The sequence below is a fragment of the Aspergillus ruber genome (genome assembly GCF_000600275.1).
Source record: "Aspergillus ruber CBS 135680 unplaced genomic scaffold scaffold00007, whole genome shotgun sequence".
NCBI classification, from domain to species: domain Eukaryota; kingdom Fungi; phylum Ascomycota; class Eurotiomycetes; order Eurotiales; family Aspergillaceae; genus Aspergillus; species Aspergillus ruber.
The window spans coordinates 48,241-59,659 of record NW_024467303.1 but is presented as its reverse complement, the minus strand read 5'-3'; the positions used below and the strand labels follow the sequence as shown (position 1 = coordinate 59,659).

Here is an 11,419-nt window from a genome sequence, read left to right as displayed (position 1 = left end):
CCAGAAAGATGATGAATGGGGATTGGAATCATTGGAAGAGGCAATTCGAACAGGAGAAGGATAGCAGGAAGGGTAGCCTGAGCTGAAGTCAGCCTAGGCCGCACCCATCCTGCACGAAACACAAGGAGAGCACAGTGCTCGAAAGCCCTGCGCAAACAGGCGGTCTGGGGCGAGGAAAAGGATCAGAAAGAGTATGGAAGGGGGCTAGTGCCCCAGGAACTTATATGGATAAGAGACTGTAGGATAGCTAACGGCCTCAAGTCCACGGATAATGGTCTGTCATAGCTCTAGGGCTCGGTATGGACAATAAACTTGATTAAATAATAATAATAATAAACTAAAGGTGGTTCGGCCATCATCAGAGCGCCGAATCCAGCCAAGTATCGATTAAGCCTCGTGGTATGGTGACTTTAGACATCTTTCAACTTGGCGGCATCGAGGTATTGTTGATCACTACTAGTCAACCTGATTTTCTCTTCACCCATATCACAGAAAACTTCTCCAGCAGCAATCCGAGCCAGGGATTCCAACAACCGCTCTGTATTATGATCGTAGCCATCAGTATCATCGAACCTGGAAAGAACACCCAGTAGTCGATCTGTTCTTGGTTTTCAGACTGTCATATTTTTGGAGTCTCGTCAGATTTCTTCACACCACCGGCACCTTCCTAGGGCACTCGGCCAACCAGACGGTGGGCGAAATTATGCCTCTGCTTTCTATCCACGTGGGCTCGCTGCAAGGCTGCGGAGCCACACAAGGCCTAGGGGGTTTGAGTTGTTTCTTCTCGCGTTTGAATGTAACGGAGGACCGATTAAGGAGGCGATCCAGATTATCCATGGTGCTTAGTACAGTTGGAAAGTGAAAAGCGAGAACAATCAGAGTAGTGGTGGCCCTGGATGATGAAATGAAGTCTGAGGACAATGGTTAGTGAAAGCTTGTTCAACCATTGTTCTATGATATATCATTTCCCAGATTTACATCTAACAGAGGATGCATGGCCTCGCACATCCTCTATTACTATACAGGCGACTCCTCCATACGAGGTACATCTGCTGTGTGGACATTGACTCGCATCGCCCACAGCACTATCATAATTTATCAATTTCTCCAGCATATCGACGACGAGTTGATTTCTCTTCTTGTCATATCTTTTGAGGGATGCTAGATGCTAAAGTTGAGTTTCCTGTGACCAGGAAACACGAGAAGCAATGAGTTGGCATACCTCTACCGTTTTTATCCCTCGATGAGGACGTCCATAGCCCAGTGTCTTGGAGTCATGGCACTGCGGTCAGCGCCTAGTGACAACCTCCACCATTCTCCGGATGTGTCGAGGACAGTTTCAGGGCTTTTTTTCAGGAAATACGGCAATGCCGACTAATGCTTACTGGCAGCCAATCCTCTACGGCACAATTACTACGATCTTTTTTCGAGAACCACACTCAGGATTAGCCGGATTACGAGGCTCAAGCATGCTCGTGCTCATAAAGGTACCAATGGATTGTCCATTCTTACATTGCTTGATGCCATCCCATAGCGAGTTCCTTTTTTGTGGGACACATAAATTTGTCAATTGGAGAGCGATTCACATATAAGAGCTAATGGTGTATAGCAAAGATTGGGTAGAAGGGTGCACCACATACTGTAAAGAATTGGAACTCTCGTATTATACGCATGATTAATTCCTAGAAAGGGACCCCATAACGCAAAAGCTTGAATTGGAATAGAAAAAGCAATGTGCAAAGTAGTGCTGCATTCACTATAGTCAAGTGTTTGAGCAAACAAAAAAATGCCCAGCCTATTCACTTCTCTCTTTTTTGTTTGACACTTTCATGCACATGACCACGATGCGTCTCTCTCCTGGACTTTCCTCGCTTCGCCCCATCTCCTTTGTGATCATTTCAGTATCCTCAGTCATCTTAGGTCTGCTACTAGTCCCAGACTTAAGTTCAATTTACCTACCTGGCTTCTAGAGCTCGCAGCTACCCAAACGACACGCTTATGGGAGTCCCTGGGCTGCTGTGATCCAGAGGAGATAACAACCCCGACTGTGCGTGAGCTGGTGCCATCAAATCAGCCAAGGCTATTAAGCAAGACGGTTCCATCGAATCAACCAGCATCATCAACTCAGACCACAGTTGTCGCTACCAGTCATCAGAATTCACGGAAGTGAGTATCAGGATTCAGCAAGTTGATTTACTGAAGCCGCTAATGCCTACGCGTTTTTTTTTCCAAGACTAATATCCAATATGGCATTCCACTTATCTTCGTTGCTTTTACGAGAGAAGCCACCAAGTCACCTAGAATATATCATCGCGGTGTCGAGCGTTTCCAGCTGGAAACTGAACATATTCCAAGACGGGTCCAATCGCGAGTCTGTCTTGCTACATACTGATCGCGCTTTGTCGCGTCTCCAAAGGCTATTTCAAATTTTTCAACAACAAGAATTAAGCCAGAATGTCTCAGAAGGACTTGTTCGAGGCCTCATCCTTCCACTCATCCAGGATGATGACCCGCTGATTACGGTCGACCAAGCTTTTCCCTTGGTCGGAGCTGCTCTCCCAATCATGACAAAAGCGTCATCGGCATGCATTCGAGAGATTGCGAAGATACTGCTCGAAGTTGATGGTCTGCTTGAGCGACTGCTCTCGCACGAGCGCTATATTGTGGCGCTGAATGAGTGGTTCTCGCTGAAGAACAGCCACCTGGACAAGAAGCTTGTCAATAAGCTCACACATAAGCTGGTGAGGATGTGTGAGAACTGCACTAGTAGCCATGGCATCCAGTCAGTTTGTCAAGAGTGGCATATAGTCACAGCTCTGATGCTGTCCTTGGCTACTTTGGCTCATTCCGTAGAAAGCGAAGAAACGAGGCAACTTCAGAAGACCCGGGATCTTCCTCTCCTTGCTGGGATGAGAATGCTAAACAGGGACGATAAGAAGACGAATAAAGCACGCCAGTCAAATCAGAGAGAATTCAGTATTCCTAAGCCGACTTTGCAACAGCTATCATTGCTCGGTATCAAGAAGCCCGAGTCACTTCGAGCCGTTCAAACTCTTCAGGAGGAGCTCGAAAGCCGAAAGACTATGTCAATTTTACGCACTGTCATCGATACCTATCCTTGCAGGCTCTGCTGGGAAATGGTGACCGGAAAGTCATCACTGCCCGTTTACAATGTCAAGCTTTCCGAGAATACCAAAGGCAGCAGTGTCAAATACGATATATTTGGGAAGCGCATCGGATTTTGGAAAGTTCTGCTGACAGACCGGGCTTTCAAGAGCTCCAGGAAGCTAGCACGCACAGGTGCGAAAATGCCTTTTTTAAATCAAAATGGTAATTTGCTTATGCAGTACAGGGTCCTTCGAGAGGGTGGAGCGTAAACTCAGGGAGCTTGCTAGCGGCCAGTGGAAAGGAAAGGATATCTCGAACCGTGTCGGCACAAAAAAGCAGAGACATGAAATGCAAATACCCCTTCTTAAGGCTGTTGTCACACGTGAGCTCTCCATCCTGTGGCAGATAGACGTTGGCTTCTACGAGGATCAGCCCTGGGAGAGGAAGCAAGTTGTCAAGGGTTAGTACAGTATCCTTTTCCATATGGCAAGATATATATCTGATGCCCACAGTCTGGCACATCGTCGACTCCGAAGACGAGGTTAGTTTAAACCATTCCACTCACGTTGGGAAGAATACTGACACAAGAAATAGATACAAAATGCCACCAATCAGGTTATTTCCCTTCAGCGGGCCCATAATACCGAAGATTATGTTCATATGTGCTGCCAGCGTCCAATTCAGCAGTCGGATGGGAGGTTTTTGCCAGTGAAATTTGACAACATAAAAGATAGCAGGAAATATCCCCAACCAGAGCCTGCTGCTGCTCCTGCTCCAAAGGCCGCAAACAAAGAGTTGATCGAGATGTCAAGTAAGTATCATGTCTCTGCACTTAACAGTCCTTGAAGTGTATCGCTAATCGCCCAACACAGACAAGTTCTACAGTCTCACAGAACCATTCTTAAGAACTATAGTCCATTCTACTGGCAGCGAAGAGGTTCCATTCGATTTATCTCCGGAGGAATATGAAATTATCACCAATTTCAATACCTCTAGCCTGATTCTGGGACGAAGCGGGACCGGGAAGACTACTTGTCTTCTTTTCAAGATTCTCGCGAAATATAGGGCCCAAGAAATGTCGGACGGGCCGCCTGTCCGACAGGTAAGTTGGATTTTTTCTTTTCTTTTTTTTTTTTTTTTGAAACGAGCCCTATGACCTTCTAATAAATAGAGCAGCTTCTCCTCACACGCTCGCCGTATCTGGCTTCGAAATTACAAACTTACGCAAGAAGCTTGATCCAAACTCAAGCTCACGGGAAGCCTATAGCCGGTATGAGTGAAGATGACCTACTCGATGACGAAGGATCTGGTGAGCCGTTGTCGTTGTTTTCTCTGGAGGATAAGAGCTTCCCGTTTGTCTGCACATATGATCGACTGCTACAACTTCTCAACGATACCATCCAGTCAAGTTCCCCGACTCACAATTGCTGTAAAGAAAATAGTACTAACAGTTGTACAGGAGAGTCGACCGGAAAAATTTTCTTCATAGTGATATTACAAGCCCAGGCCATGTTGCCAAAGGATCAAGCGTCTCCAAACGACCGCGAACTGTCGACTTCAACGTTTTCAAAGTTGAATACTGGACGTGTCTGGCCAGCATAATTCCTTCACAGTGCCCACCAGAGCTTCTGTTCTCAGAAATCGTGGGTGTGATCAAGGGCTCAAGCTCAACAGCCATATCACTAGAATGGCTCACTCGTGAGCAATATCTCTCGAGAAGCTCCAAGACATCTCCGGCATTCAACGATGAGGCTGACCGTGAGCGGGTATATGCAGCATTTGAACGCTATGAGAAATTGAAAAAGCAGAGGAATGAAATGGATGAACTAGACCGGGTGCTTGGGCTGCTGCGGTCTATCAGGAACGATCCTGCTTTGGGTCAATTGGTGCGTCAAGGTTTCGAGGAGATCTATGTCGATGGTAATGCTCTTATTGACTGTTGATTTTTTTTTTTTTTTTTTTTTTTTTTTTTTTTTTTTTTTTTTTTTTTTTTCTGTATGCTAACTACAACCAGAGGTCCAAGATCTGCGGTGCTTGGATATAGTTCTACTTCTCGGCTGTGTTTGTGATGCTCGCGGAGTTCACCTTGGTGAGTAACGAACTAAAATAATTGGCATTACCCTTTTTCTAAGTGTATTAGCTGGAGATACTGCGCAATGCATATCTAAGGATTCATTCTTTCGATTCCCCGAGATAAAGGCCATGTTCTTCGAGCATTATGACTCTGTCGCCGCTGAAACAGGCCAACTGGAATTGGCAAAGCCAACCCAGTTCTCGCTGGCAAAGAACTATCGTTCTCATCAAGGGATCTTGAGTTTTGCTTCTTTTACGATGCAAATGCTGTGGAATGGTAATGATCGGTATAGAAATACTACGAGACTGGTAATACTGAATCTCTTCAGGGTTCCCTGACGCGATTGACAAATTAGATCCCGAAATAGGTCAAGTCGGGGGTCCGCGACCAATGATATTTGGTAATTTCCCATACCCAGGCAGTGGAGACACCATAACTTACCCTTATAAAAACAGCCGGTTTTGATTCCAGGATTCTCTCTGCCAAGATGATCGGGCTCGTGAAGCTTAATGACAGAGTTGCAGACTTTGGTGCTGAGCAAGTGATTCTTGTTCGCGATGATGTCGCGAAGGACCGACTCCAGAAACAAATTGGAGAAATCGCGCTTGTTCTCACTATCTTGGAGAGTAAAGGTATGGAGTTCGATGATGTTCTTGCTTACGATTTTTTTAGTGGAAGCGACCTTGGAAGCAGCTATCGATGTCTTCATCTTCTGGCTCGGGGAGCGAAGAGTCAGTTTGATTCTCAGCGACACATTGTTAGTCCTCTTCTGTTGGTGGTAAAAGCAATGATTTCTAACTCGTGGACAGGGTCTGTGCTCTGAATTGAAACATCTCTACGTCGCGATCACCAGAGCCCGGAATCAACTGTGGTTTGTTGAAAGCAACGAAAACAGTGTAGACCCGATCGTTCAGGCACTTCGCGCCAACGAGAGTGAGCAATTCGTTGAGGTAGTAAATCAGAATGATTCAGACGTAAGCGCTCTCCAAGCGGACAATCATCATCAAACTGACTTTTTCCCAGGTAGCGGAAAAGGTCAAGGTCTTGAGAGCAGGTGGCTCGGTTGATCCCGAGAGATGGATTAAGCGTGGCGCGCACCTCCTCCGCCAGAAAAACTTTGCCGATGTAGGGCTTACTTATCCTGACTATATAGTGAAACGCTAACTTGAAAAGGCTCTCTTTTGCTTTAAGAAAGCCAGTTACAGGAAAGGGGTTACAGAGTCCCAGGCCTATCTCTATGAGCAGCAAGGAAGGGCCTGTCGTGCGGCAGGGGACCGGGATGGCTACACCGACAATTACGACAAAGCCATTGGGTTCTTTGTCGAGATTGGTATGTTCCGAGAAGCAGCAACTTGCTTGGAGAGTCTCCAGAGATATGAAAGGGTCGCCAGTATGTGTCTTTCGGGATGTTGTTAATGAACGGGTACTTACGTCATCTTAGGGCTTTGGGAGGAGAACGGTCAGCATCTGAAAGCTGCCATTTTCTACGAGAAAGCGGGGCTTTTCGTAAATGCCTCGCACTCCTACGACACTGTCGGAAAGTGCGAAGAAGCTGTAGAGGTTTTGCGGCGTGGTGAACTTTTCGATGAGCTTATCGGATATATTCACCGGTACGACAATTGATTTATTGCATCTTGCATGTTCAGTTGACTGACTTTTACTACAGTAATAGCACGAAAGTCTCAGGAAACACCATACACAGATACTCGAGACTTTGCAACATTCTTCTGAAGCAAGGACGTATCTCTCCAAAGCTGCGTGCGAAGACAATCGACTTGCTCGGATCCGACGTGGACAAAGAACAGTTCTTTCGGGAATTTGAATTGTTCGACCACCTTCGCGTTCTGTATCTTTCCAAAAGGAAATATAGTGACCTCTTCAACATTTGTGTGCTTACAGGCGACCTCGCCTCCGCCATTGACGTTGCGGTCTTATACGACCTAGGTTATACCGTCGAGGAAAGAAGCGTCGAAACGGTCTTTCACTATGTTATGGCGGAAACCGTTTTTGCACGCAGAGGCATGATTGAAACGAGAGTCAAGCAACTAGATGCACTGTTAAAGCCCCATAAGTCACTGTACTTGACAAGACTTGCGTTCCAGTGGAAAAAAGCGTTCGATATCGTTGGCCGCTTTGAAGGCGAGGAAGAGCCCTACAATATTTCGTCTCTGGAGGACGGCCGCGTGAAAAACTTCCTGTGTCTGTTTGTAAGTGTACACCTTTGTCTGCTTCTGTGGTGTATTCTAATGTTTTCAAGGCGATTGCGTTCGAAGGACACTTGTTTGCTCGTTCAAAAGTCTCTCTTATCCCTTTGGATATAGTCGTTCAGGCTGGTAAGATAATACAGAGCCTAAACTCGGAAGACACCGCCTTGCAAGAGGGCCTCTCACTCGTGTCTGGGATATTCTGCATTCCTGGCTCGAACGAGGCAATGGTTCTCCCTTGGTCACCGTTGGCTGCCGGTAGTTCCGAGAACATGGCGTCGTATTCATTCAAGGATCTGCTTCTACGTGCAAACGAATGGATTGTTCCTAAGTTTCCAAAAATAGTTGCTGTCCTTTATGACACATTGAACATACTCTGGAAGCAAGAGACACAAAAACGGTGTACCTCCTTTATTACCAGAGGTAGGTAACGTGAAGCTCGACCAAGCACCCTGCATAAACTAACGTCTACATTTAGGCAATTGTCCAAACAGACTGAAAGGCTGTCCATACACGCACGAGGTTCCAAATACCGAATACTGTACCTCAAGAGTAAATGTCAGTAGTGAAAGCCTTTTAGGAAGATATTGGCTAACTCGTCAAAAGGGACTATTGAGAATATGTTCAGTATTTTGCCAACTCACGCCACTTTACCTCCAAAGGATCATGGACGATGACTTCCAAGAAGCATTTCTAAAGCGCAGTAAGTCTACTTAACTACAGGCAAACGCGATGAACTAACATTTCACCAAGGGAGGCGCTGGCTAGAGAACCTAATCGAGGAATTGACAGTTGTCGCATCTTTCGAGCAATCACCCGAAGCAACGATTCTTGCACAGTTTCACATTCGAACCAACAGACAACTTGCAGCAACTGCTTCATGCTTGGAAGATCTCTTGTTTCATCGACTGGCAAAAGAATGGACGAGTCGTCAGAGTCTCACAATGATGTTAGAGCAAGTTCATCTGGCACGTTTCTTAGGTAAACAACCTGTTTCTATCATTAGGGGTATTGATGGCTTACATTCAAAAAGACCCGCAAATAAACATACGGTTTGGTCGAGCGTTGCACCATAGGGTCTGGTGCACCCTACAACATCAAATGATGAACACTAGCCTGGAGACTGCACATAGCGCCGTGTTATTTGCAGAGGGAATTCGCAATACAATGGCATTGAACGATTTCAATGTTTTTGTGAGTCAAAATGTTCCATTAGTATGGTACCAAACGCTAACACGTACAAGGCCTCGCAAGTCTCGGCATTCCTGTATCATGTCGAATACATTGACCTCAACGCGCTCTTTGCGTATGAGGCGTTGGTGTCTGTGTTTGACTTCACGGCTACATATCTGGTAAAGTCAGAAATATTACATTGAAGGGAGATGGGGCTAACTTGAAGGATAGTTAAGCATGATTAACCCCGGGAATGCAGTGGCCATCCCATGGTCCTGGGCAGCGCTGCACCTCCCCGCCATAATCCATGCTCGCAATGCGAAGTCCGGATTGATGCCAGATCAAGCAACGCTGGCTTACGGAAGCTGTCTCTTAAATCTGACTGCCGGCTTCTGCACAATTGCTAGCAACCTGGAACGAGTCATGAATCAGCGCAGGTTCCTCTTCGGCCGTTCCCGTCCGGACGCCTTTATCAGAAGAAGAAACTCTGACTTTCTTGCTACTGTTGTTCTGAATCTTAGTAACTGGCCGCTTCCGCTGAGGGGAATATCCGAACTCATAAACCAAGTTCAAGCTGTAAGTTGGTTTGATCGCTGCCGGTATAATAGTACTAACGGAATTTGCAGGTTTTACGAACTTTTTCTATTTCAGACTCTAGCTTCCTCCAAAGGCTGCAAGAAGACCTCTTGAGCTCTTTTCGTCTGTACAATGGAAAGGACAAAATGTGTATCATCACTCTTGACGACAAAGCGACCCACCCTTTGCACCTGAGCAGCTTCTTCGAGAAGGGAGTTCGCGTTACCAAGTTGAGCGACATACTTCAGGACTTCCAGGGAATGGCAGAAGCAGTCGCTGTCTCCGATGAGAAACGACAAGATATGAACAAGTCTGAAGAGGACGAGTACATGGGCTTTAATCCCGAGATAATTGTGCATCTACAGAGGCGTTGGAGGATTATCTTTACCAGGATTTACGAGCAGCGCCGTGCCCGCGAAACCCTTCACGGCCAGATTCTAATCTCGATACAGAAACTGTGCGATACAGTCTTAGGCGGAGAATGGGGAACTCGTGCTTCTGCGGGTACCCTGAAGATCCATATCAGGGCTTTTCTGTTCACGCAAGGTATCAACGTCTTGATCGAGATTGACAAAGCGACTAGGACCATCCGAGCCGTCCGCGATAGTTGGAAGGCAGCTTTCAAGCGCCCTCTCACCTTTTCTGAAATCGAGGTGCTGGAAAGCATCACTCCTCAGATCGGCAACGTTGAATCCAAACTAAGCAATCTGACGGAAACGTGGTCACTCCATGGCTTCGAGAAGCATATCCTACGTACGTCACCCGAGAAATGGAGGGCTGGGGCTCGTGAAGCTGTTCGTGTTCTCAGATCCATCAGGTACGAGGTCGATGGAGTGGAGCGTAAGCTTGCTTCTACTGCGGAGTTGGAGGCTAGATCTGACATTATTACTTGATTTACCTGTATTTATATCCTATTGCATGTACCTAGATTGTTCTCTAGAGGTATTTCATCGTGCAGTAGGTTATTATCGTATGAATACGGATATCTTCAGTTGTAACCATTCACTCATCCAAAGTCAACTATGCACCCAAAACCGACTTTGGAGTAGTGTATAACAGAATTAATTTGATCAAACATGGCCAAACTGTTACAATACAAGGATCTTTTCACCGACCTGTACTTCCAGGCTTCACGTAGAATGAATGGCTGCAATGATTGAAGTGCTGGTGCAATGCGCCACTTCTAATCCCATTAATGTCGTTGAAGATCATCCAACCAAGACATTTTAACGCTATTACCTTTGTGCAACTTGTAAATGCCCTCTATACTGATATATCCGCAAACTCACCACTCAAAGATACCTCCCCATCAAGTACGCACAGGTTCAACAAGCTTGCAATCATGTAAAATCAAAACTTCCCATCATATAGAAATTGACATAAATCGATGGCGGCAGAGGTGCCGTATTTTCATGTGGTTGAGCCGCAGTGGAGATACATCCAACCCTGTGTCGAGGGATGAAGTCAAGAGCGTGGGTATTACTGAGAAGGATAGTCAAGGCCATCACGCTTAGCCAATCCTTTGGCACAATGATGCTGAGTAACGAAATCAATGATTATACTTTGGCGCTTCAATTTGGAACCTGGGACATACGCTTAACTTATTATTTATTTGGGGGGATCTTGAATAAAGACACGTTAGTTTGATAACACTTAAACTGGATGCTAACCCCAATTTTCGCCATAGTGAGTGATATATATTTATAACTATAGTTAGTTATACATAGCTATTTACATTTACGACTTTTACTACTCGGATGATTTTCTAACTGCAAATGATTAACAGGAATACTCATGTCTCTCCCTGCTTTTGCAGATCAATTATCGCTCCTGTCCAGTATCTTGCCAATTCCTCGGAAACAAAAGTTCTTATTGGGTTGATTCTGCAGTTCCAGTCTGGACCCGGAAGTCACTGAACAGATCTCGGTCCGCCCGGAAGCCCTAACTTTCTCGGACAGGAATGCGTGTTAGAGGGGTAATAACTATCTCGGTGCGATTACGAAGATGGCTTGGTCCCATACATACCCCGTTACAAAGCCGATTGAGAAACATTCTTCTCTTCTGGGATCTGTTGTCAACGAGCAAATATTCCTAAGCCAGAAACTAGGTGGTTCATAGGGCGTGGCCGACTAGCTTCTCGGCCCGGTAGAATGCAGCAAACCACCATGCTTAGAAGCATTATTTAAGTCTAAATGAGATTATTTTCTATTTGTTATCAAAAACCGGAATTCCATCGAACTTGTCGGGGGAGGAACACTCCGCACTTATAATCTCGAACTTTCTT

General features: G+C 45.8%; 1 protein-coding gene across 1 annotated transcript; it reads left to right on the top strand.

Annotated features, from left to right (window-relative positions):
- Nucleotides 1-2,246: 2,246 nt before the first annotated feature.
- Nucleotides 2,247-10,028, top strand: EURHEDRAFT_552466 (uncharacterized protein; the record flags this gene model as incomplete). The annotated part of the gene is made up of 24 exons (XM_040787560.1): nt 2,247-3,300; nt 3,353-3,568; nt 3,621-3,649; nt 3,703-3,946; nt 3,981-4,210; nt 4,282-4,516; nt 4,573-5,028; nt 5,123-5,197; nt 5,249-5,458; nt 5,511-5,582; nt 5,638-5,939; nt 5,992-6,156; nt 6,206-6,307; nt 6,356-6,572; nt 6,624-6,723; nt 6,849-7,389; nt 7,440-7,809; nt 7,865-7,944; nt 7,993-8,089; nt 8,140-8,367; nt 8,420-8,580; nt 8,631-8,738; nt 8,791-9,135; nt 9,186-10,028. 24 exons carry the CDS (start codon nt 2,247-2,249, stop codon nt 10,026-10,028), a joined length of 6,480 nt encoding a protein of 2,159 aa, XP_040640382.1.
- Between the last annotated feature and the right edge of the window lie 1,391 nt (nt 10,029-11,419).